We start from the raw sequence: 27,931 nt of genomic DNA on the forward strand, positions 1-27,931 counted from the left end.
TATGATGGTTATTATATCAATATTTGCGCTTAAATGCGTTTCCACCGCCATTTCTCTCATGTCGAATAAACAAATTGCCTGTTGGCATTCATACAATTGAACCGGCATTTCCTGTTTCCATCAGACTTTTCATGCGTTAAGTAATTAAACTACATGAAATGGTTGGATGGAAATTCCACATTTACTACAGGCCTAAATGAGATTAAATGAAAAATATGTTGCTTATTCGTTTGTAGCAATTTTATTGTTTTCCGGGCAACATTTGATGATTGACAAATATTAAACTTCTGGGGGAAAGGGATGTTTTCTCTTTCTGGGCATCACTAGTGTTTTGCCCACTAGATGACATCTGCAATTCTACAGCCATCTGGTGGTGTATGTTGGCTATTGCTATTCTATCACAGGCAATGCGCAGTCCTACAAAGATGCACGGATTTAAATTTTTACCCCCCACTTGTAGCAGTGGCATACCGCGACCCCTGCAAGATCTGAGAAAGCCTACAGAATTCTACACATTATACACAAAGAAAAACAGTTGCAGTCTTATAGCCAGTGATGTAAAGTACTAAAGTAAAAATACTTTAAAGTACTACTTAAGAAGTTTTTGGGGGTATCTGTACATTCATTTACTATCTATATTTTTGTCAACTTTTATTTCACTACATTCCTAAAGAAAATTATGTACATTTTACTCCATACATTTTCCCTGCCAACCAAAAGTACTTGTTACATTTTGAACACTTAGCAGGACAGAAAAATTATAAAATTCACACACATCATTGCAGACTCACTAAACACAAACACATATTTTGTAAATAATGTCTGAGTGTTGGAGAGTGCCCCTGGCTATCCTTAAAAACAAGAAAATGTGTCTGTCTGCTTTGCTTAATATTATGATTTTTTTAAAATAATTTATACTTGTACTTTGATACTTAAGTATATTTTAGCAATTACATTTACTTTTTATATTTAAGTATATTTAAAACCAACTAGTTTTAGACTTTTATCCAAGTAGTATTTTACTGGCTGATTTTCACTTTTGCTTGAGTAACTTTCTATTAAGGTATCTATACTTTTACTCAAGTATCACAATTGGGTGTTTTTTCCTCCACTGCTTATAGCTAATCTCATGCTATTCTACACATTTTGCCATGAAGCTGAGAAAATGTTGTATTTTTAAAGAAAATGCACTGCAATTCTACACATATTGCTGTGAGGCAGTGAGTAAAATGTGCAGTTTTACAGCTAATCTCCTGCAATTCTTAACATTTTTGACATGGTTTATGACAGGGTGACCATTAAATTGCTAGAGGGACTATGTCATAAACCCCCGAAGTTCCAAAATGGGGTGAAAATGGTCCTATTATTATTATTGTAGCTAATTATTAAATAGCTAATTATTGTCAATCTAAAATATTGCCATATAATTATAAATACAGTTTACACAGGTTTTATAAAAATGTCTGTATAAATATCCTTAAAATATATGTGAACAGACAATAAATGTCTACATTTTTTGTTTGGAAAGCTGTAAGTGCTATTATCAAATCAAAACAATGATTTGTAGGCTAATAAGAGCTTAATATGGCCAATATGAATATCAGCCTGAAAAAGGCATACCCAGTTAAGTCCTTCCACTCCAGGCTACAGCTGAGGTTGTGAGGCCCTCTTGGAGCTTTCTTTCATTTGGTTTATATTATTCCATTCCTTTGTTTAGCAGCTGTACAGTTGAAACTTGAAACCCAGGTCCCGAAACTATGAGGAAAAGGAAAGTGCCCATTGAATAGCCTATAGGCCTACCGAAACTTCAGTGACCGAAAGACAATCAGGCGGTCTTTTGTAATTTTCCTGAGCGCTGCTCCAATCAGAACTGTTCCGGGCCGCGCCCAGCCCCTATCGGAATGTGCGTTCACGCGCCACAGGTGCAGGTAGCAGATAGGTAGTAGTCAAGGGCTGTCATCACCAAAAACAGTCCGTTTGGGAGAAACACTTTGTTTGGCAAACTGGAATGTGTTCTATCCTACAGTGTTGATTTTAAGCATAGAAGTATAGTATATTGTATCATTGTTTTATTGTGGATTGCACTCTTGACTTTATAATAAATAATGGCATTTGGTGAAGTTTGGAGTTCATGAAGTGCCACCGCTGTTCTCGGGCTTTTGACTCCGTAGCCTTGGATGGAGTGAGTGCGTGCGTGAGGGGCTCAGCCACCCACCCGACTTCTGTAGACTTCCTATAGCTCAAAGCTGCTTATCAATTCTCAATCAAGTAGGTTTTAAATATATTGGTTGTATGAGTACTATGGGAGGATTTAGCCAGATGAAACTGGCAGTTCACTTTTTAACCATCGGATTGGTTATCCTTAGTCTACCATGTGGATCATACACGGAGATTCCACCCAAACCCCCTGGTTCCGTGACCGTCCTACCCCCTGTCAAGCCAGCGGGGGGTCCACAAGCGTTTCCCGACGCGGAGAACTCGAATCTCCCGGTCTTCACAATGGATTATGCCCGTATACAGGTGCCGTTTGAGGTCACGCTTTGGGTGCTGCTCGCGTCATTCGCCAAGATTGGTAAGCAAAGTAAACAACCATGGACAAACAACTCAGTGAGAAATAATACGAGGTAAGGTATTTGCCCGTTCAATCTTCAAGTCACCTCAGTTTCGTGGTAAGGTGTGACATTCCTGATGGGCAAGGGCATACTGTAGGGTTGACTCAGACATTATGGGGGACACATTTTGCTATGGGGTTCGGCTGGCATGCAGATCCCATGTTTTTTCTAGTGAATTTTGAGAAAAGGATACAGACAATTAGTAACTTACAATTGGGCACATTTACAGGGCTAACGGGGACCTTGCAGAGGGGCACTTACACTGGTACAGTCCAATCAGTCTTGGGGCCATAGCCTTTCATACTGGATGGAATACCAGTGTGACTGTTATATATATTGGATTAAACATCCATTTTGTACTCTTTCTCTGCTACCGTATGATTCATTTACTAGTATTTTTCTCAGTTCCCCTATGTCAGGTTGTTACTACTGCCCCTCTACATACTGTATGGGTTGAGCCTTAACATAATATTTTCAATGTATAATACAGTTATTATACTGTGATAATAACCAGCAACATGCACAGTTTAAAAATATTTTAATACAAAAACAAAGGTAGACATGAAAGGTCTAACGGAAATGAATCAACCTCCACTACACAATAAATATATAATCATGGGTGCCTCTTCCTTGCATGAAGTTAACACATGCAACAGACCCACTAGACTTAAAGGACAGTTCCACCCCGAAGCTATCTTTTGGTATTTGTTTCATTAGTCCATTGTTGACATATTGCCAAAATGGTTTGCATGTCAGCGATGAAGTTTTCAAGATATACAGTGGGGAGAACAAGTATTTGATACACTGCCGATTTAGCAGGTTTTCCTACTTACAAAGCATGTAGAGGTCTGTAATTTTTATCATAGGTACAATTCAACTGTGAGAGACAGAATCTGAAACAAAAATCCAGAAAATCACATTGTATGATTTTTAAGTAATTACTTAGCATTTTATTGCATGACATAAGTATTTGATACATCAGAAAAGCAGAACTTAATATTTGGTACAGAAACCTTTGTTTGCAATTAGAGATCATACATTTCCTGTAGTTCTTGACCAGGTTTGCACACACTGCAGCAGGGATTTTGGCCCACTCCTCCATACAGACCTTCTCCAGATCCTTCAGGTTTCGGGGCTGTCACTGGGCAATACGGACTTTCAGCTCCCTCCAAAGATTTTCTATTGGGTTCAGGTCTGGAGACTGGCTAGGCCACTCCAGGACCTTGAGATGCTTCTTACGGAGCCACTCCTTAGTTGCCCTGGCTGTGTGTTTCGGGTCGTTGTCATGCTGGAAGACCCAGCCACGACCCATCTTCAATGCTCTTACTGAGGGAAGGAGGTTGTTGGTCAAGATCTGGCGATACATAGCCCCATCCATCCTCCCCTCAATACGGTGCAGTCGTCCTGTCCCCTTTGCAGAAAAGCATCCCCAAAGAATGATGTTTCCACCTCCATGCTTCACGGTTGGGATGGTGTCTTGGGGTTGTACTCATCCTTCTTCTTCCTCCAAACACGGCGAATGGATTTTAGACCAAAAAGCTCTATTTTTGTCTCATCAGACCACATGACCTTCTCCCATTCCTCCTCTGGATCATCCAGATGGTCATTGGCAAACTTCAGACGGGCCTGGACATGCGTTGGCTTGAGCAGGAGGACCTTGCGTGTGCTGCAGGATTTTAATCCATGACGGCGTAGTGTGTTACTAATGGTTTTCTTTGAGACTGTGGTCCCAGCTCTCTTCAGGTCATTGACCAGGTCCTGCCGTGTAGTTCTGGGCTTATCCCTCACGTTCCTCATGATCATTGATGCCCCACGAGGTGAGATCTTGCATGGAGCCCCAGACCGAGGGTGATTGACTGTCATCTTGAACTTCTTCCATTTTCTAATTATTGCGCCAACAGTTGTTGCCTTTTCACCAAGCTGCTTACCTACTGTCCTGTAGCCCATCCCAGCCTTGTGCAGGTCTACAATTTTATCTCTGATGTCCTTACACAGCTCTCTGGTCTTGGCCATTGTGGAGAGGTTGGAGTCTGTTTGATTGAGTGTGTGGACTGGTGTCTTTTATACAGGTAACGAGTTCAAACAGGTGCAGTTAATACAGGTAATGAGTGGAGAACAGGAGGGCTTCTTAAAGAAAAACTAACATGTCCGTGAGAGCCGGAATTCTTACTGGTTGGTAGGTGATCAAATACTTATGTCATGCAATAAAATGCAAATTAATTACTTAAAAATCATACAATGTGATTTTCTGGATTTTTGTTTTAGATTCCGTCTCTCACAGTTGAAGTGTACCTATGATAAAAATTACAGACCTCTACATGCTTTGTAAGTAGGAAAACCTGCAAAATCAGCAGTGAATCAAATACTTGTTCTCCCCACTGTATAACTTTCAAAATACAGAAATCAAATTAAACTTTATTTGTCACATGTGCTGAATACAACAAGTGCTTACTTACAAGCCCTAAACCAACAGTGCAGTTCAAGAAGAGTTAAGAAAATATTTACAAAATAAACTAAAGTAAAAAAATTTTAAAAAAGTAACACAATAACATAACAATAACGAGGCTATATACAGGGGTACTGGTACCGAGTCAGCGTGTGTGGGTACAGGTTAGAGGTCATTTGTACATGTAGGTAGGAGTGAAGTGATAATAAACTGTGAGTAGCAGCAGTGTACAAAACAAATTAGGGGGTCAATGTAATAGTCCGGTGGCCATTTGATTAGCTGTTCAGCAGCCTTATTGCTTGGGGGTAGAAGCTGTTAAGGAGCCTTTTGGTCCTATGTTTGGCGCTCTGGTACCGCTTGCCATGCGGAAGCAGAGAAAACAGTCTGTGACTTGGGTGACTGGAGTCTCTGACATTTTTATGGGCTTTCCTTTGACACTGCCTATTATATAGACTCTGGATGTCAGGAAGCTTTGCCTCAGTGATGCACTTGTCCCGTATGCACTATCCTCTGTAGTGCTTTACGGTCAGATGCCAAACAGTTGCCATATCAGTGGGTGGATGCAACCGGTCAGGATGCTCTCGATGGTGCAGCTGAAGAACTTTTTGAGGATCTGGTGCCCCATGCCAAATATTTTCAGTCTCCTGAGGGAGAATAGGTTTTGTTGTGCTCCCTTCACAACTGTCTTGGTGTGTTTGGACCATAATAGACCGTTGGTGATGTGGACATAAAGGAACTTGAAACTCTCGACCCGCTCCACTACAGCCCCGTTGATGTTAATGGGGGCCTGTTCGGCCCGCCTTTTCCTGTAATCCACGATCAGCTCCTTTGTCTTGCTCACATTTAGGGAGAGGTTGTTGTCCTGGCACCACACTGCCAGTTCTCTGAGCACCTCCCTATAGGCCGTCTCATCCTTGTTGGTGGTCAGGCCTACCACTGTTGTGTCATCAGCAAACTTAATGATGGTGTTGGAGTCGTGTTTGTCCACGTGGTCATGGGTGAACAGGGAGTACAGGAGGGGACTAAGTACACACCCCTGAGGGGCCCCATTGTTGAGGATCAGCGTGGCAGACGTGTTGTTGCCTACCCTTATCACCTGGAGGAGGCCCGTCAGGAAGTCCAGGATCCAGTTGCAGAGGGAGGTGTTTAGTCCCAGGGTCCTTAGCTTAGTGATGATCTTCATGGGCACAACGGTGTTGAACACTGAACACAGGTGCTCTCGTGCATGCTTCAGTGTTACTTGCCTCGAAGCGAGCATAAAAGGCATTTAGCGTGTCTGGCAGGCTCGCGTCACTGGGCAACTCGCGTGTGGGTTTCTCTTTGTAGTCCGTAATAGTTTTCAAACCCTGCCACATCCGACGAGCATCAGAGCCGGTGTAGTCGGATTCAGTCTTAATCCTGTATTGACGCTTTCCATGTTTGATGGTTCGTCTGAGGGCATAGCGGGATTTCTTATAGGTGTTCGGATTAGTGTCCCACTCTTTGAAAGCATCAGTTCTAACTTTTAGCTCAATGCGGATGTTGCCTGTAATCCATGGCTTCTGGTTGGGATATGTACGTACAGTCACTGTGGGGACGACGTCGTCGATGCACTTATTGATAAAGCCAATGACTGAGGTGGTATACTCCTCAATGCCGTTGAATGAATGAACATAGTCCAGTCTGTGCTAGCAATACAGTTCTGTAGCGTAGCATCCGCGTCATCTGACAACTTTCGTATTGAACGATTCACTGGTACTTCCTGCTTTAGTTTTTGCTTGTAAGCAGGAATGAGGAGGATAGAATTATGGTCAGATTTGCCAAATGGAGAGCGGTGGAGAGCTTTGTATGCCTCTCTGTGTATTGAGTGAAGGTTGTCTAGAGTTTTTTTCCCTCACATGGACATGCTGGTTAAACTTTGGTTAAACTTTTTAAAGTTCGCCTGCATTAAAGTCCCCGACCACTAGGAGGGCCGCTTCTGGGTGAGCATTTTCTTGTTTGCTTATGGCCTTATAGAGTTGGATGAGTGCGGTCTCATGGTGCCGGTATGTTGCACTGTGTCTCTGTTACCTTTGTATGCGTTAGCCTAGCCTACCTGTTGTTATTAAATGTACCACTTTGTATCATTATTCACACACTCAGAATTTGCTGCTTCATGTTCAGTAGACTACCTCTCCTCTCTTAGTTGAGGGTGTGAGATCAAGTGTGCCTAGTATGTGTGTGGTCTGAATGAAATAGAGTAGGCTGCCTATGCATGGGCGGAGAATCACGTGGCAGTTATCTTTCCAAGGAAATTAACTTAAATATGAATAGATTATAGTTTACTACAGTGTCTGTAAATAAATATTGATATTTATTCATCATTGAAAAGGAAAAGGCCCAACGCGCGCATATGCTACCATGGTGAACGAGCATTGCACCTTTTTATTTACTAAATAGATTGATTACATATTTATTTGTCTCTGTCTGAAAATCATCCTTCTAAAAGGGAGCTCGAGAGTGTCTGCTCTCTTCAAACTACGTCTAGACTATTGGCTGATACAGCAGGTAATACTGATAGCTTAATATAATGGGCCATGTGAGAATTTCTGGGAATGCTACCTATTTCTATGTTTATTTTTGTGCATTTTGATTTTGCTGGGACCATGGCTGGCAAGTGAGCTGTGTCACATACACCTACAATAACATTGCGGGACTGAGGGTGGGTTTGGGACCAGTTCTTGCAGTAGTGGGTGGGAGCGGTGCGGGCGGATGCTGGGGGATGCAGTATGAAAAGCTTGACTAGTGGTACATCCATGATGAAGACTAAGGGAAGATCCCCATTTCATACTCTAAGCGTCCTCTCTCCTCATCTCCTTCTCAAAACCCATTGGATGAGAAAGCCAGAAATCCCTCCCCTCTGACCTCCTCCAATGGGTTTTGAGAAGGCTACGAAGAGAGAGTACGCAAGGAGTATGAAATTAAGATCTTCCCCTAGGAAGTAATTGTGCAAGTAATTCTGTACTAGCAAGCAAGTATTCATGGTTTCAAAGCATTCACTATCGGTTTTTCACACAGCCAGAACTACCCAGCTTTAGCTAGTTAGATAAAACCTGACACAGCTAAAAAATAACTCAACTGTAAATATAAAGCTAACTAAATAGCTACTAGCCAGGAGAAAGCCTATAGTTGTTCACGTTCATTCTAACATTCATACACTTTATACTTAAACTTTGTCGTTGCCAACAACAATTACAGTAACACTTTATGTGCATAGTCCATCTGTAGATGCTCTATAGATTGTCAGTAACATTTCAACTAACTATCTATTAACCATAGCTCTAGCTCTAGCCCTAACCTTAACCCTTATTCTAACACTAGACTTAACCCTAACCCTAACCTTGACCCTTACCCTAAGTCTTATTCTAAAGCTAACCCTAACCGTAACCTTAGTGAACAGTTCCCACTGTTCCCCCGGCTCCTACACCCTTGCTGATGGGAATGAAAAACATATTGGCAGTAGTAGAAGTTGCCCTTTGACACAGATCTAGGGTTCATATATCTATCCTAACCTTAACCATTTGAGGGGGAAATTCAAAACTTACCATAACCTCTAGAGGAGACATCTCCCATGCCATGTATACCATTCATAATATAATATAATGTAATATATTCCATTTAACAGACGCTTTTATCCAAAGCAACTTACAGTTATGCATGCATACTTTCTTTAGGTATGGGTAGTCCTGGGAATCGAGTCCACTATCCTGGCGTTGCAAGCACCATGCTCTACTTTCTTTAGGTATGGGTAGTCCTGGGAATCGAGTCCACTATCCTGGCGTTGCAAGCACCATGCTCTACTTTCTTTAGGTATGGGTAGTCCTGGGAATCGAGTCCACTATCCTGGCGTTGCAAGCACCATGCTCTACTTTCTTTAGGTATGGGTAGTCCTGGGAATCGAGTCCACTATCTTGGTGTTGCAAGCACCATGCTCTATCAACAACTCTTGAGTTACAGAGGACAAAGTACCACATGCTATATGTGTACTTATAAACTGGGTGGTTTGAGCCCTGAATGCTGATTGGCTGACAGCCGTGTTATATCATATACTACGGGTATGACAAAACATGTATTTTTACTGCTCTAATTACATTGGTAACCAGTTTATAATAGCAATAAGGCACTTCGGGGGTTTGTGGGATATGGCCAATATACCATGACTAAGGGCTGTATCCAGGCACTCCGCGTTGCGTGTTACATAAGAACACCCCTTGGCCATGGTACATTGGCCATATACCACACCCCCTCGTGCCTTATTGCTTAAATGTAAACCTGTAAACCCATCTATGTTTGTCTCATGTGTAGGCCCATAAAGACCACAGGGTGTTCTAGAGCCTGGCATATACACTATATGACCAAAAGTATGTGGACACCTGCTCGTCGAACATCTCATTCCAAAATCATAGGCATTAATATGGAAGGCTTTCCACTAGAGGTTGGAACATTGCTGCAGGGACTTTCTTCCATTCAGCCACAAGAGCATTAGTGAGGTTAGGCACCGATGTTGGGTGATTAGTCCTGGCTCGCAGTCAGCGTTCCAATTCATCCCAAAGGTGTTCGATGGGGTTGAGGTCAGGGCTCTGTGCAGGCGAGTCAAGTTCTTCCACACCGATGTCGACAAACCATTTCTGTATGGTCCTCGCTTTGTGGACTGGGGCATTGTTATGCTGAAACAGCAAAGGGCCTTCCCCAAACTGTTGCCACAAAGTTGGAAGCACAGAATCGTCCAGAATGGCACTGTATACTGTAACGTTAAGATTTCTCTTCACTGGAACTAAGGGGCCTAGCCCAAACCAAGAAACACAGCCCCAGAACATTATTCCTCTTCCACCAAACTTTACAGTTGGCACTATGCATTCGGACTGGTAGCGTTCTCCTGGCATCCCCCAAACCCAGATTCGTCTGTCAGACTGTTAGATGGTGAAGCGTGATTGATTGCTCCAGAGAACGCGTTTCCACTGCTCCAGAGTCCAATGGTGATGAGCTTCATACCACTCCAGCCGACGCTTGGCATTGCGCATGGTGATCATAGGCTTGTGTGCGGCTGCTCGGCCATGGAATCCCATTTCATGAAGCTCCCGATGAACAGTTCTTGTGCTGACGTTGCTTCCAGAGGCAGATTAGAACTTGCTAGTGAGTGTTGCAACCGAGGATAGACGATTCAGCACTTGGCGGTCCCACTCTGTGAGCTTGTGTGGCCTACCACTTCACGGCTGAGCCACTGTTGCTCCTAGACGTTTCCACTTTACAATAACAGCACTTACCGTTGACAGGGGCAGCTCTAGCAGGACAGAAATTTTACGAACTGACTTGTTGGAAAGGTGGCATCCTATGAAGGTGTCACGTTGAATGTCACTGATCTCTTCAGTAAAGCCATTCTACTACCAGTGTTTGTCTATGGAGATTGCATAGCTGTGTGCTCGATTTTATACACCTGTCAGCAACGGATGTTGCTGAAATAGCCGAATCCATTCATTTGAAGGGGTGTCCCCATACGTTTGTATATATAGTGTATCTGTCATGTACAGTATCTGACCTTCAACCTCTTTCTCTCACAGGTTTCCATGTGTACCACAAGATTACCTTCTGGGTCCCAGAGTCATGTCTCCTGATCAGTATTGGGCTGATCGTAGGGGCCATCATGCACTCTGTCCACGAGGAGCCCCCTGCTGTGCTCAGCTACAATGTCTTCTTCCTCTTCATGCTGCCTCCCATCGTACTGGAGTCTGGATACTTTATGCCCACGCGACCGTTCTTCGAGAACGTGGGAACGGTGCGCTAATACCAATATTAATTATGGGCAATTGGCCTAGCGTCATCCGGGTTAGGAAGGGTTTGGCCGGTAGGGATATCCTTGTCTCATCGCGCACTAGCGACTCCTGTGGCGGGCCGGGCGCAGTGCACGCTAACCAGGTCGCCAGGTGCACAGTGTTTCCTCCGACACATTGGTGCGGCTGGCTTCCGGGTTGGATGCACTCTGTGTTAAGAAGCAGTGCGGCTTGGTTGGGTTGTGTTTCGGAGGACGCATGGCTTTCGACCTTCGGCTCTCCCGAGCCCGTACGGGAGTTGTAGCGATGAGACAAGATAGAAACTACTAACAATTGGATACAACGAAATTGGGGAGAAAAGGGGGTAAAATGAAAAAATAAAAAATAAAGAAAGGGCTCTAGTGCTTTTTATTCCTGGAATAGGTTTCATCTGTGTCTGGGAAAACTGACTCTAAGAATTAGTGTACATTTCAACCAATACAGAAATATACTTGCTTTATTCCATTCTGTTAGGTGAACCATTTGCCATATAATGATTCACGTTATGCCTCATTGAACAATGGAAGTTCCCATACCATCTTCTGCCTACAGGTGCTTTGGTTTGCGGTGGTGGGCACCCTGTGGAACAGCATTGGGATAGGGATGTCTCTGTATGCAGTGTGTCAGATCGAGGCGTTTGAGGTGCAGGACATTAACCTTCAGGAGAACATGCTGTTTGCAGCCATCATCTCAGCTGTGGACCCAGTGGCCGTGCTCAGCGTGTTCGAGGATGTCTCTGTCAACGAGCAGCTCTACATCGTGGTGTTTGGAGAGTGCCTGTTCAACGATGCTGTCACTGTGGTGAGTGTGTGTGTGTGTGTGTGTGTGCGTGTGCGTGTGTGTGTGTGTGTGTGTGTGTGTGTGCGCATGTGTGTGTGTGTGTGCGTGTGCGTGCATGTGCGCGTGTGTGTGTGTGTCAGATGTGCAGCACCCAATGAGTACATTGTTGTGTTCTGGAAATGCCTATTCAACAAGGTGTCCCTGTTGTGAGCAGTAGTACATCATGATGCTTGGCAGAGTGAATAAGTGTACATGCAGGTGCAGACAGAAGAGAGATAGAGTGTTACGAAGAGACACATGTTGCTACATGTGAAGTCAGCCTGTCTGGATAACTGCATTCTTTGGTTCTGTGCCTTCGACTGATTGTTCTCATAACATGCCAATGACATCACACACCCCAGGCTGAGTGCTGTTTTATAGGTCAGCAAAGCACCAGAAACAAGACACTTAAACCGTTCCTAATGTGCTGGTGCTAGTGGCACAGTTTAGTCAGCGTAATTCAAAGCTTTGACAGACCGGTAGCCCTTCCAACCACATGCAACACTCAAACAAACACCCATACTGCTGATCCTTCCAGTCCCATGTCAACACAATGTTCTTGTTCAAACTAGGTCTTAACATGGATGAGAGGACAGAAGGAAGTATCAGGACCAGTCACTGAACTGCCTGCTTAGTGTTAATAATAGGTTCTTTCTCAATATGTACACTACCGGGCTCCCCCTGAATCACTGGATGTTTCTCAATATGTATACTACCGTGCTCCCCCTGAGTCACTGGATGTTTCTCAATATGTACACTACATGGCTCCCCCTGAGTCACTGGATGTTTCTCAATATGTACACTACATGGCTCCCCCTGAGTCACTGGATGTTTCTCAATATGTATACTACCGTGCTCCCCCTGAGTCACTGGATGTTTCTCAATATGTACACTACATGGCTCCCCCTGAGTCACTGGATGTTTCTCAATATGTACACTACATGGCTCCCCCTGAGTCACTGGATGTTTCTCAATATGTACACTACATGGCTCCCCCTGAGTCACTGGATGTTTCTCAATATGTATACTACCGTGCTCCCCTGAGTCACTGGATGTTTCTCAATATGTTCACTACCGTGCTCCCCCTGAGTCACTGGATGTTTCTCAATATGTTCACTACCGGGCTCCCCCTGAGTCACTGGATGTTTCTCAATATGTTCACTACCGTGCTCCCCCTGAGTCACTGGATGTTTCTCAATATGTACACTACCTTACACTGCACCTCCCCTACTGTATTACCTCACTCTGCACCTCCCCCTACTGTATTACCTCATGCTGCACCTCCCCCTACTGTATTACCTCACGCTGCACCTCCCCCTACTGTATTACTTCACGCTGCACCTCCCCCTACTGTATTACCTCACGCTGCACCTCCCCCTACTGTATTACCTCACGCTCACCTCCCCCTACTGTATTACCTCACGCTGCACCTCCCCCTACTGTATTACCTCACGCTGCACCTCCCCCTACTGTATTACCTCACGCTGCACCTCCCCTACTGTATTACCTCACGCTGCATCTCCCCTACTGTATTACCTCACGCTGCATCTCCCCTACTGTATTACCTCACGCTGCATCTCCCCTACTGTATTACCTCACGCTGCACCTCCCCCTACTGTATTACCTCACGCTGCATCTCCCCCTACTGTATTACCTCACGCTCACCTCTCCCTACTGTATTACCTCACGCTGCATCTCCCCCTACTGTATTACCTCACGCTCACCTCTCCCTACTGTATTACCTCACGCTCACCTCCCCTACTGTATTACCTCACGCTGCACCTCCCCCTACTGTATTACCTCACGCTGCACCTCCCCTACTGTATTACCTCACGCTCACCTCCCCCTACTGTATTACCTCACGCTCACCTCCCCTACTGTATTACCTCACGCTGCACCTCCCCTACTGTATTACCTCACGCTGCATCTCCCCTACTGTATTACCTCACGCTCACCTCTCCCTACTGTATTACCTCACGCTGCATCTCCCCTACTGTATTACCTCACGCTGCACCTCCCCCTACTGTATTACCTCACGCTGCACCTCCCCTACTGTATTACCTCACGCTGCACCTCCCTACTGTATTACCTCATGCTCACCTCCCCTACTGTATTACCTCACGCTGCATCTCCCCCTACTGTATTACCTCACGCTCACCTCTCCCTACTGTATTACCTCACGCTCACCTCTCCCTACTGTATTACCTCACGCTCACCTCTCCCTACTGTATTACCTCACGCTCACCTCCCCCTACTGTATTACCTCACGCTGCACCTCCCCTACTGTATTACCTCACGCTGCACCTCCCCCTACTGTATTACCTCACGCTCCACCTCCTCCTACTGTATTACCTCATGCCCCCTCCCCCTACTGTATTACCTCATGCTGCACCTCCCCCTACTGTATTACCTCACGCTGCACCTCCTCATTCACTGACCCTTCTTCCAGCCACGGACCCTTCTTCCAGGCAGGACAATGACAACAATAGAGACCAAACAAGATATACTTACTTCATAACTATCAGATAGATATGTGAATCGTAATAATCTGGCTAACCAGCTCGTTAAACAGGAAAAAATGACCTAAAACGAAGGTTATGCAAGGTTTCGTGTGTAGCTACCAATTCTTTGTGGCTAGCTAGCCAGCTAGCCAGTTAGCCCTATGGACTTTCTATGGACTTAGGGTACCCCTTCACTGAACAGTCTTCCAGCCAGGACAACGATGGCAATAGAGACGAAACAAGATACAACAGTGTGTTGAACTGAGTCAAACCTCTGTCTGTATTTCACCTCTCTGGTGATTGTGTTCTCTGTAAAGACTGAGCTCTGGTTTCAGTGGTGCCGTAGTATCTATCCACTCCCAGGCTCTTTGGCTCTAGCAGCTTATGTGTCCAGGGAAGTCCAAATATAAAAGACTGTCAGAGTGTTTCTTGATTTGTATGTGTTGTGTGTGTGTGTAGTCAGTATCTGAACACACACACAGTGAGTGAGAGAGAGAGAGAGAGAGATGGGGTGTGGCCCCTACTGAGGGAGTAGTACTGCTGGTTCACACAGAGAGAAAGAGAGAGAGACAAGGTGTGGTAATAGGGCACTAGCCAGGGTTGTAATGCACTAACCAGGGCACTAACCAGGTCACTAGCCAGCAAACTAATGAGTGCACCTGCCTCTGCCAGGACAAATAGTTAAATAACCAGAGAGGCACAAACCAGGATACTAGGTCACTATAATTAGATTACTGACCAGTGGCAACATTACTAAACAGATCACTCAGACAGGATTAGCCAGCACAAAGCAGGAAATAGAGATCAATTGTCAGGACCCGGTTACGAACCCGGGTCTCCGGAGTGAGAAACAGTCACTTAACCAACTGAGCCACGAATAGTCGGCAGAACCCAGATGATGAGGCAGACACAGCAGTACTTGAGACGGTGTATTTAATGTAGTAAAAAGTGAAGTCCTTCAGGAACACATGTAACTCCACAACCTCAAAAGGAATTCCACAAGAACAAAGGTAATCCTCCAAGACAAAAAAGGTAAATCCACAAGGTGGTAGGTATAGCACAAAAAGCCTCAAAAGATACTCAAAAATAAATAAACAAGAACAAAAAACAGAACTCCACAAGAGCGTCCACCGGGATCAACAAGAGTTAACAGAATACTAGGGCTGGGTGCTAACATACAAACACAGAGCAAAGGACTGAGGAAAACAAAGGGTTTAAATACAATCAGGGGAAACGAGGCACAGGTGCAAATAATAATGGGGATCAAGGGAAAACAAAAGGTCAAAAGGCACAATGGGGGCATCTAGTGACCAAAAACCGGAACAACCCTGGCCAAATCCTGACAGAATCCCCCTAGAACGGCTCCTGACGTTCCTACCAGCTCTCTCAGGGTGGAGAGCCCTGAACTGACGAATGAGGTCAGGGTCCAGTATGTCTTTGGCAGGAACCCAGGAGCGCTCCTCGGGACCGTAGCCTTCCCAGTCCACCAGATACTGCCAGGACCGCTGCACCCGGCGGGAATCCAGTATCCGATGGACGGTATAAGCCGGCTGGCCTCCAATGACACGAGGCGGAGGGGAGAAAAAACAACAGGTTTTAATAAGGAAATGTGAAATGTGGGATTAATCTTAAGGGATCTGGGTAAGTGTAGGCGATAAGAAACTGGGTTAACTCTCCTGGCAACCTTAAAGGGGCCGATGTATTTTTGGGACAGCTTGCGAGACTCCACCCGTAGTGGTAAGTCTCTTGTGGAGAGCCAGACTCTCTGGCCGGGCGCAGGGTAGGCCCGGGACGGCGACGTCTGTTGGCTTGTTGTTGGTACCTCTGTGAGGAACGCATAAGATTAAGACGGGTCTTCCTCCACATAAGCCGACAGCGTCTGACGAACTTCAAGGCTGAAGGCACTCTGACTTCTGCCTCCTGGTCCGGGAACAATGGAGGGGCATAGCCAAACTGACACTCGTGCGGGGACATACCAGTGGAGGAGGAGCGCAAGGTGTTGTGCGCGTAGTCGGCCCAAACAATGAAGGACGACCATGTGGACGGGTTGTTACGAGTCATACATCGGAGGGTGGCTTCCAGCTCTTGATTCATCCTCTCTGTTTGGCCGTTGGACTCCGGATGGTACCCTGAAGATAGACTGGCAGAAGCACCCATGAGTTGGCAGAAGGCCTTCCAAAACCTTGAGGCGAACTGGGGACCTCTGTCAGAAACCATATCTTGAGGAATGCCGAAGACTCGGAACACATGATTAATTACCAACTCAGCCGTCTCCTTGGCAGAAGGTAACTTAGTCAGAGGGACGAACCTGGCCGCCTTTGAAAACCTGTCGATTATGACTAGGATAGTAGTATTGCCATGGGATGGAGGAAGGCCAGTAATAAAGTCCAACGAGATATGGGACCAGGGTCTGTGGGGAATAGGTAAAGGGTGAAGGAGTCCTTGAGGGCGGAGGTGAGAAGATTTGCCCTGGCAGCACACGGGGCAGGCATTGACGAAAGAGGCAACGTCTTCTCTTATGGTAGGCCACCAGAACTTACGCTGGATGAACTCCAAGGTGCGACCTACGCCCGGGTGACAGGTGAGGCGAGAGGAGTGCCCCCACAGAAGGACCTGAGTCCTCACTGCCTTGGGGACAAACAACCGATTGGCAGGACCCCTTTCGGGTCCAGTTCGATAGCTTGAGCTCGTCTCACGGTATCCTCAACTTGCCACGAAATCGGAGCCACGATCTTAGCAGCAGGAAGGACAGGCATGTCCGTGTCATCTCGAATGGCAGGAGCGTAGACTCGGGACAGGGCATCCGGTTTGAGATTCTTCGACCCGGGCCGATAGGTGAGGATAAACTGGAATCGATTGAAGAAAAGAGACCATCTAGCTTGTCTAGAGTTCAACCGCTTCGCCTGCTGGATATACTCCAGATTTTTGTGGTCCGTAAGCACTTGAAACGGGTGAGAAGCCCCCTCGAGCCAGTGTCTCCATTCCTTCAATGCCATCTTAACCGCTAGGAGTTCACGATCCCCCACATCGTAGTTCCTCTCAGCCGGGGTAAGCCGGTGTGAGAAGAAAGCGCACGGATGAAGCTTCTTGTCTTCACCCCTCTGAGACAGGACAGCTCCAACACCAACCTCTGAGGCGTCTACCTCCACCACAAACGGTTCATCCGTAGTCGGTAGTATCAGGATGGGAGCAGAGAGGACGCGCTGCTTGAGTCCTGGGAAGGCCGTCAGCTTCTCTTCCCCACAAAAACCTTGCATTGCCACCCTTGGTTAAAGCTGAGAGAGGGGCTGCCACCAAGCTGAAGTTCTTGATGAACTTGCGGTAAAAGTTTGTGAAGCCCAGGAAACGCTGAACTTCCTTAACGGATTTGGGGTGGGCCAATCCGCTACCGCCCCCTACCTTCCTGGGGTCCATTTGGACTCGACCGGGTTCCACTACAAATCCCAGGAATTGTACTCGGGATGAATGGAATTCACATTTTTCCGGCTTAACGTACAGATGGCTGTCTAGGAGGCGTTTGAGTACTTGTCTGACATGCTTTGTGTGTTCTTGAAGAGAGCTCGAAAAGATGAGGATGTCATCCAAGTAAACAAACACAAATATGTTAAGCATATCCCTAAGCACATCGTTTATGAGCGCTTGGAACACCGCTGGGGCGTTGGTCAGGCCGAAGGGCATCACCAAGTATTCATAGTGACCAGTAGGCGTGTTGAACGCGGTCTTCCACTCGTCACCAGGTCTGATCCGCACAAGATGGTATGCGTTCCGCAGGTCAAGCTTAGTGAAAACAACTGCTTCCTGGAGCAGCTCGAAGGCTGTGGCCATAAGGGGTAGCGGGTAACGGTTACGGACGGTTATGGCATTGAGTCCCCGGTAGTCGATGCAAGGACGTAATCCACCGTCTTTCTTGGCCACAAAGAAAAACCCTGCTCCCGCCGGGGAGGTGGATGGACGCATGAGGCCTGCTTCCAGAGCGTCCTTGATGTAGGTATCCATAGCAGCTCGTTCGGGTGGAGATAGGGAAAAGATCCGACCCTGGGGGGCAAGTGCCCGGAAACAGTTCGATGGGGCAATCATAAGGTCTATGGGGTGGTAGCATGGTGGCCCTCTGTTTGCTAAATACCAGTTTGAGGTCATGGTAACACTTGGGAACTCGGGTCAGGTTGATGGATTCTAAAGACTCGGGAGTAGAACTCGGGGAATTCGGGAAAATACATGTAGCTTGGCACGTAGGACCCCACTGCTTGATAGTGCCCACAGACCAGTCGATGTGAGGGTTATGGCTGTGAAGCCAGGGGTATCCAAGGACGAGAGGGAACTCGGAACAGGAGATCAAATGAAAGTTCATCAATTCCTTGTGTTGTGAAACTGAAAGTCGCAAGGAGGTAGTGACATGAGTGACAAGTCCAGATCCCAAAGGGCTTCCATCCAATGTAGTAACCCTCATGGGGTCACTTAGAGGTTCAAAGGGAACGCCATTCTCCTTCGCCCAGACACCATCCATGAAGTTACCTGCGGCTCCAGAGTCTACCAAGGCTTGAAGGTGAAGCTTGTGGTTGTCCCAGGAAAGGGTGACTGGAATGAGCAGACGGGAGTTGGACGGATGGGAGGAGGTTATGTTTCCCGTTACAGTTCCCCCGGTCTGTACGGGACAGAGCGTTTCCCTGGAGCCCGGGACACGTGGAACGGAAATGGCCCGGTTTGCCGCAATATAGACAGCGTCGCTCCCTCATCCGGCGGTCTCTCTCAGCCTGGGAGATGCGTCCAATCTGCATGGGTTCCGGTGGAGCCAGCGAGGATAAAGGTGGGGACTCGGAGCTGGGACTGATAGGGGCTAGAGGTCTACGGTTGAGTTCTCTCTCTCTCAGACGCTGGTCAATGCGTGAGGCCAACTTGATCAGGGACTCGAGATTGTCCGGTGGTTCCCGAGTGGCCAGTTCATCTTGGATAGTGTCGGAAAGGCCTTTCAGAAAGCACACAGTGAGCGCCTCGTTGTTCCAACCACTCGCTGCTGCCACCGTGCGGAACTGGATGGCATAGTCCGTCACGCTGCGCCCGACCTTGGTGGAGAGTCAGGAGCTGTTTGGCTGAGTCAGGACCACTGCTTGGGCCTTGAAACACTCGTTTGAATTCCTCAGCAAAGGCAGAGTAGCTGGCACAGCAGGAACTATGGGCATCCCACACAGCAGTAGCCCAGGCCAGGGCTTTTTCCGACAGCAGGGTGATGATATATGCGATCTTAGACCGGTCGGTGGGGAACGACGAGGGTTGCAGCTCGAAGGAGAGAGAACATTGGGTGAGAAACCCTTTACAAGCACTTGGATCACCTGAGAACCGTTGGGGAGGTGGAAGGCGAGGTTCAGCCAGAGGGTTAACTGCCATGGGTACGTGAATCTGAGGTACTGGGACGGGAACTGTTGCCGAGGTAAGTCGATCAGATATCTGCTTTATGGAAGTCAGCATCTCCGACAGAAGATGAGAATGTCTAGCCATTAAGGCCTCTTGCTGAACCAGGGCGGCTTCGTGGCGTTGGACAGTCTCCTGGTGGTGGGACAGCATGGCAACAAGGTCCTGGGAACTGGCTGCCTCTGGGTTCATTTTTGTCTCTGTGTTTCTGTCAGGACCCGGTTACGAACCCGGGTCTCCGGAGTGAGAAACAGTCACTTAACCAACTGAGCCACGAATAGTCGGCAGAACCCAGATGATGAGGCAGACACAGCAGTACTTGAGACGGTGTATTTAATGTAGTAAAAAGTGAAGTCCTTCAGGAACACATGTAACTCCACAACCTCAAAAGGAATTCCACAAGAACAAAGGTAATCCTCCAAGACAAAAAAGGTAAATCCACAAGGTGGTAGGTATAGCACAAAAAGCCTCAAAAGATACTCAAAAATAAATAAACAAGAACAAAAAACAGAACTCCACAAGAGCGTCCACCGGGATCAACAAGAGTTAACAGAATACTAGGGCTGGGTGCTAACATACAAACACAGAGCAAAGGACTGAGGAAAACAAAGGGTTTAAATACAATCAGGGGAAACGAGGCACAGGTGCAAATAATAATGGGGATCAAGGGAAAACAAAAGGTCAAAAGGCACAATGGGGGCATCTAGTGACCAAAAACCGGAACAACCCTGGCCAAATCCTGACATCAATGAGTGTATGCATACATTCATCTGTCAGTCCTGGAATATGTGTCTTGAATTCCAGACACATCTGCAAACATACCATTCAATAAGGAACTAACACAGTCAGAAACATCAACAGAAAGCTGATAAACAAATGAGCTTAGAAAGCTCCATCCGTTCCCCTGTCTGTCACATTCTCAGTACAAACACAGAACTGTACCAGGGGTACAGGTCTAGGATCAGCTAATTCTAACTTCAGTGTCCTGGGGGCAAGTCTACACAATTCGGGTCAAAGCAGGATGGCATTACAGGATCAACGGGTCTAGCATCGATAAACACCGTACTGATCAACGGGTCTAACATCTATAAGCACCGTACTGATCAACAGGTCTAACATCTATCAACACCGTACTGATCAACAGGTCTAACATCTATCAACACCGTACTGATCAACAGGTCTAACATCTATAAACACCGTACTGATCAACAGGTCTAACATCTATAAACACTGTACTGATCAACAGGTCTAATGTCTATAAACACCGTACTGATCAACAGGTCTAACATCTATCAACACCGTACTGATCAACAGGTCTAACATCTATAAACACCGTACTGATCAACAGGTCTAATGTCTATAAACACCGTACTGATCAACAGGTCTAACATCTATCAACACTGTACTGATCAACAGGTCTAACATCTATCAACACCGTACTGATCAACAGGTCTAACATCTATAAACACCGTACTGATCAACAGGTCTAATGTCTATAAACACCGTACTGATCAACGGGTCTAACATCTATAAACACCGTACTGATCAACAGGTCTAATGTCTATAAACACCGTACTGATCAACGGGTCTAACGTCTATAAACACCGTACTGATCAACAGGTCTAATGTCTATAAACACTGTACTGATCAACGGGTCTAACATCTATAAACACCGTACTGATCAACGGGTCTAACATCTATAAACACCGTACTGATCAACAGGTCTAACATCTATAAACACCGTACTGATCAACGGGTCTAACATCTATAAACACCGTACTGATCAACAGGTCTAACATCTATAAACACCGTACTGATCAACAGGTCTAATGTCTATAAACACCGTACTGATCAACGGGTCTAACGTCTATAAACACCGTACTGATCAACAGGTCTAACATCTATAAACACCGTACTGATCAACGGGTCTAACATCTATAAACACCGTACTGATCAATAGGTCTAACGTCTATCAACTCTCAGAAATGAAGGATTCTGAAGTACACTGAACAAGAATACAAACGAAAACCAGTCGGTATCTAGGTGTGAACACCATTTGCCTCATGCAGCGCGACACATCTCCTTCACATAAAGTTGATCAAGCTGTTGATCGTGACCTGTGGAATGTTGTCCCACATTCTCTTCGATGGCTGTGCGAATTTGCTGGATATTGGCTGGAACTGGAACTGGAACACGCTGTCATGCACGTCGATCCAGAGCATCCCAAACATGCTCAATGGGTGACATATCTGGTGAGTATGCAGGCCATGGAAGAACTGGAAAATTTTCAGCTTCCAGGAATTGTGTACAGATCCTTGTGACATGGGTCTGTGCATTATCATGCTGAAACATGAGGTGATGGTGACAGATGAATGGAACAACAATGGGCCTCAAGATCTCATCACGGTCTCTCTGTGCATTTAAATTGCCATCCATAAAATGCAGTTGTGTTCGTTGTCCATAGCTGATGCTTTGCCCATACTACAGTATAACCCCACCGCCACCATGAGGTACTCTGTTCACAACATTGACTTCAGCAAATTGTTCGCCAACACGACGCCGTACACTCTGTCTGCCATCTGCCCAGTATACTTGAAACTGGGATTCATCCGTGAAGAGCACACTTCTCCAGCTTCAATGGACTTCCACTTCTCCTTCAATGGACATTGAAGGTGAGCATTTGCCCACTGAAGTTGGTTACAATGCCGAACTGCAGTCAGGTCAAGACCCTGGTGAGGATAACGAACACGCAGTTGAGCTTCCCCTAAACGGTTTCTGACAACCTGTGCATAAATTCCTTGATTGTGCAAACCTACATTTTCATCAGCTGTCCAGGTGGCTGGTCTCAGACGATCCCGCAGGTGAAGAAGCCGGATGTGGAGTTCCTGGGCTGGCGTGGTTACACGTGGTCTGCGGTTGTGAGGCCGGTTGGATATACTGCCAAATTCTCTAAAATTACGTTGGAGGCAGCTTATAGAAGATAAATGAACATTCAATTCTCTGGCAACAGCTCTGGTTGACTTTCCTGCAGTCAGCATGCTAATTGCATGCTCCCTCAAAACATCTGTGGTATTGTGTTGTGTGAAAAAACATTTTAGAATGGCCTTTTATTGTTCCCAGCACAAGGTGCACCTGTGTAATGATAATGTTCTTTAATCAGCTTATTGATATGCCACACCTGTCAGGTGGATGGATTATCTTGGCAAAGTAGAAATGCTTACTAATAACAGGGATGTAAACACATTTGTGCACAAAATTTGAGACAAACAAGCTTTTTGTGCGTAAGGAACATTTCTGTGATCTTTTATTTCAGCTCATGAAACATGGGACCAACACTTTACATGTTGTATATAATATACGGTTCCTTTGGAAAGTATTCAGACCGCTTGACTTTTTCCACATTTTGTCTGTTACGTTACAGCCTTATTCTAAAATGAATTAAATGAAACATTTTCCTCAGCAATCTATACACAATACTCTACAATAACAAAGCGAAAACATGTTTTTAGAAATGTTTGCAAATGTATTAAAAATAAAAAACAGAAATAAGTTATTTACATAAATATTCAGACCCTTTGATCTGAGGTGCATCCTGTTTACATTGATCATCCTTGAGATGTTTCTACAACTTGATTCCACCTGTGGTAAATTCAATTGATTGGACATTATTATGAAAGGCACACATCTGTCTATATATGGTCCCACAGTTGACAGTGCATGTCAGAGCAAAAACCAAGCCATGAGGTCAAGGGAATTGAGCTCCGAGACAGGATTGTGTCGAGGCACAGATGTGGGGCAGGGTACCAAAAACATTTCTTCAGCATTGAAGGTCCCCAGGAACACAATGGCCTCCATCATTCTTAAATGGAGGAAGTTTGGAACCACCAAGACTCTTCCTAGAGCTGGCCGCCCAGCCAAACTGAGCAATCAGGGGAGAAGGGCCTTGGTCAGGGGGGTGACCAAGAACTCGATGGTCACTCTGACAGAGCTCCAAAGTTCCTCCGTGGAGATGGGAGAACCTTCCAAAAGGACAACCATCTCTGCAGCACTCCACCAATCAGGCCTTTATGTAGAATGTTCACACTTAAGCCACTCCTCAGTAAAAGGCACATGACAGCCCGCTTGGAGTTTGCCAAAAGGCACCTAAAGACTGTCAGAACATGAGAAACAAGATTATCTGGTCTGATGAAACCAAGATTGAACTTGTTGGCCTGAATGCCAAGCGTCACATCTGGAGGAAACCTGGCACCATCCCTACGGTGAGGCATGGTGGTGGCAGCATCATGCTGTGGTAATGTTTTTCAGCGGCAGGGACTGGGAGACTAGTCAGGATCGAGACAAAGATGAACGGAGCAAAGTACAGGGAGATCCTTGATGAAAACCTTCTGTCAGAGCATTCAGGACCTCAGACTGGGGCAATTTTTTATATATATTTTTTTATAAATGCATAAAAACCTTTGTCATTATGGGGTGTTGTGTGTAGATTGATGAGGGGGGAAATAAAGATTTAATACATTTTAGAATAAGCCTGTAACTTAACAAAATGTGGAAAAAGTCAAGGGGTCTGAATACTTTCCAAAGGCTCTGTATGATGATTTCCTATTTATGAACGGTAGGGTGAAGTTCCACCCAGGTTTCCTTTATCATTAATATTGAAGTTGGAACAGTCACAAAAACAATTGAAGGCTCTTTCTTGCCACTGTGTTCTTTTGTTCACGAGCCATGCTAGGTGCTGTGTAAATATCACACAGTAAACACAGCAGTTCAAACACACAACTTTATCAGGACAATAAAGTCATTGGAGTTTTTGACCCTTGTGTCTGACCTATGACCTCAGGCATGGGTCAGACCTCTGTCTGTCTGACTGACTCTTCCTCTCCATCTCTCTCTCCATGTGTGTGTGATTGTGAGCACATGTAATTATGTTCTGCAATGTCTAACTTCCATTTCCCCCTCTCTTTGTGTGGGTCCCTCTCTCTCTCTCTCTCTCTCTCTCTCTCTCTCTCTCTCTCTCTCTCTCTCTCACTATGTTTCTGTCTCTCTCTATGTCTCTCTCTCTATATATATTTATGTCTCTCTCTATGTCTCTCTCTGCAGGTGCTGTACAACATGTTTACCTTCGTAGCAGATATGCCAGTGGTGGAGCCGGTCGATGTATTTCTGGGCGTGGCTAGGTTCTTCGTGGTGGGCCTGGGGGGTATGGGCTTTGGTGTCATCTTTGGCTTCGTAGCCTCCTTCACCACACGTTTCACCTCTAACGTCAGGGAGATAGAACCCCTCTTTATCTTCATGTACAGCTATCTGGCCTACCTGGTAGCAGAGCTGTTCTCCATCTCCAGTATTATGGCGTGAGTGGACGAATGAGCATGCACATTGGGCCTACACACACACACACACACACACACACACACACACACACACACACACACACACACACACACACACACACACACACACACACACACACACACACACACACACACATGTATACACGCATGAAAACACACATGCATACAGTAAAACACACACAGCACTGACGACTCTGTGTTGTCTGTCCACAGCATTGTGACCTGTGCCCTGACCATGAAGTACTATGTGGAGGAGAATGTCTCCCAGCGGTCCTGCACCACTATCCGCCATGTGGTCAAGATGTTGGGCACCATCTCAGAAACCCTCATCTTCTTCTTCCTGGGTGTGGTCACCATAACAACAGAACACGAGTGGAACTGGGGCTACATCATGTTCACGCTACTGTTGGCCTTAGTGTGGAGAGGCCTGGGTACGAGGGGGAGAGGGTGTGTGTGTGTGTGTGGCAAAGTGTGTTGTGAGTTAACTTACAAAGATGAGCCAATCTGTGCAATGCCTTACTCAGGCTTATCAGTTTGAATATGGAGTGAAAGATCCTGATTCTCACCTTTAACCTTTCGCCCTTTACCTCTACTCCTCCCAGGTGTCCTGGTGCTGACCCAGATCATTAACCCTTTCCGAACCATCCCCTTCAACTTCAAGGACCAGTTTATTCTAGGTTATGGTGGCCTGCGAGGGGCAATCTCCTTTGCCCTGGTCTTCACCCTGCCAGACAGCATCGGCCGCAAGAAACTCTTTGTCACCACCACCATCTGTATGATCATGTTCACAGTCTTCATCCAGGTAGGAGACAAGTCATCCAAAAGGCATCTAGACGCCTGGTTTAGTACTATCTACCTGATCAGAACCATTCATCTCCTGCTCAGGGAATCAGCATACGGCCCCTGATCGAGTTCATCAACGTCCGCAGAACCAACCGCAACCTGGAGACCATAAACGTAGAGATCCACTCCAGGGTAGGTCAATAACTAGCGTTTGTTTGTTTTTCTTGTCAGTGGCTTGTTGTTTTTACTGTACAGTACACAGTTCAGGTCTGCAGTGTAGCGCTATGTTCTGGCTCACTGTGTGTGTAGCCACCTGTAACCCCTTTCATCCCTCAGCTCATAGAGCACACCATCGCTGGGGTAGAGGACCTCTGTGGCCAGTGGAGCCACTACTACTGGAAGGACAAGTAAGAGCTTCCTTTTCCTGTTTCATCACTTCCTGTCCTGTGACTTCCTGTCCATTTACTCCCAGGGTAGCATAGTTTAGGGCGGCAGGTCGAATACACGGGCCGACAAGGTGAAAAACTGTTATATACAGTACGAGCCAAAAGTTTGGACACACACTTTTTTGGTTACCACATGATTCCATATGTGTTATTTCATAGTTTTGATATCTTCACTATGATTCTACAATGTAGAAAATAGTAAAAATAAAGAAAAACCCTTGAAACTTTTGACTGGTACTGTATGTGTTTTTCTTTTTATTATGTGTCTTCCTCATCTCCTTTCATCCATCTGCTGTCTACTTACTTGAAAGTGACTTCCTTAGGGGCATCATTTGCCTTCACGTAACCTGTGTTTAACGAGCAGTAAAGATGACATGGAGGAAGTGACTTCTGCTGCTTCATATTAATCAAATGTCACCAGTTGTATATTTACTTTCCTTTTAACATTGCATTTGATAGCTCAGTCCCTACCTGTTTCCCTAGTGAACTGATGGTGAGATTAAAGTTTTTCTGTAGATCAACTTGCGTTCTAGATTTTCCTGTCTGCCGCCTTTGTTTTGTTGTTGCCATTGTTCTGGCTGTGAAAGCCAGAATTCAGTGTTGTGTTCCTTTGAGCTGCAACATCCTCATGAGTGGCTTCTACTTCCCACTATGCCCCAAAGAAATGTACAGTCCTTCCACTGTAACAATACACCCCCACCCCCTCTATGACCCATATCCTCACTACCCCCCTCTCTACACCAGAACGAGTTCGTCTGGAGTCCTTTTTAAGTCATCTTAGGTCAACTCTGCTAGTCAGAACTTGTCTTCATCCCATGAAGCAAAGCACAGCTCTATTCCCTCTCTTCTTTTGTTTCCATGAACATAAGCCACTTAGCCTTTTGGAGGGCTTTGGGAGGAGCTTACATCTATCCAGTTTCTATAACTCTATGTGAACACCAAGGTATCATTTTAATATTGCTTCCATGGGTATTATGAAATGCTTCTGTCTGTGAGTGTCTGTGATAATGTTTAGTATCTGCCCTCTTTGTCAGGTTTATGAAGTATAATAACCGTCTCTCCAACCCCTATGTCAGGTTTCTGAAGTTTAATAACCGGATCCTGCGTAAGATCCTGATCAGGGATAACCGGGCAGAGTCTAGCATTGTGGCTCTGTATAAGAAGCTGGAGCTGCAGAACGCAATGGAGATACTGGACACAGTGTCCGGGGACATCAACGCTGGTTCCTCCATTGTCTCTCTACAGTACGTTTATCCTCTCTCTCCCTCTAGCTCTTGCTCTCTCTCTCTCTCTCTCTCTCTCTCTCTCTCTCTCTCTGTCTTTGTGCACTAAGGACACACACACTGTGGCCTTGTGTCTCTCTCTGTAACTCTCTCTGTCCCCCTTGCTGTCTCTCATACACTTCTTTACATCTTATCCACCCATCATCCCTCACACATGACCCTTTTAACCTCAACTGGTCAGATGGGTATTTAAGCAATAAGTCCAGAAGGGTGTGGTATATGGTCAATATACCAAGTCTAATGACTGTTCTTAAGCACAATGCAACTAAGAGTGCCTGGATAAAGCCCTCAGCCATATACACCAAATCCCTGAGGTGCATTATTGCAATTATAATCTGGTTACAAACTTAATGAGAGCAGTAAAAATAAGTAATGTGTCATACCCATGGTATACCACGGCTGTCAGCCAATGAGCAATCAGGCCTCGAACCACCCAGATTATAATGGGTAATACCTAAGCAT

At 45.8% G+C, this 27,931-nt stretch overlaps 1 protein-coding gene across 1 annotated transcript in view; it reads left to right on the forward strand.

Annotated features, from left to right (window-relative positions):
- The first annotated feature begins 1,930 nt into the window (after positions 1 to 1,930).
- Positions 1,931 to 27,931, forward strand: part of slc9a2 (solute carrier family 9 member 2) — a 34,030-nt gene continuing 8,029 nt past the window's right edge. The window contains exons 1-9 of the mRNA XM_029646675.1: positions 1,931 to 2,572; positions 10,635 to 10,849; positions 11,436 to 11,684; positions 24,707 to 24,957; positions 25,171 to 25,388; positions 25,560 to 25,759; positions 25,843 to 25,932; positions 26,077 to 26,147; positions 27,263 to 27,430. Of these exons, the coding sequence (XP_029502535.1) occupies positions 2,293 to 2,572; positions 10,635 to 10,849; positions 11,436 to 11,684; positions 24,707 to 24,957; positions 25,171 to 25,388; positions 25,560 to 25,759; positions 25,843 to 25,932; positions 26,077 to 26,147; positions 27,263 to 27,430 (1,742 nt within the window). The 5' untranslated portion in view covers positions 1,931 to 2,292. The remainder of the gene's footprint in view (positions 2,573 to 10,634; positions 10,850 to 11,435; positions 11,685 to 24,706; positions 24,958 to 25,170; positions 25,389 to 25,559; positions 25,760 to 25,842; positions 25,933 to 26,076; positions 26,148 to 27,262; positions 27,431 to 27,931) is intronic.

The sequence above is a fragment of the Oncorhynchus nerka genome, linkage group LG3 (genome assembly GCF_034236695.1).
Source record: "Oncorhynchus nerka isolate Pitt River linkage group LG3, Oner_Uvic_2.0, whole genome shotgun sequence".
Classification (NCBI taxonomy): domain Eukaryota; kingdom Metazoa; phylum Chordata; class Actinopteri; order Salmoniformes; family Salmonidae; genus Oncorhynchus; species Oncorhynchus nerka.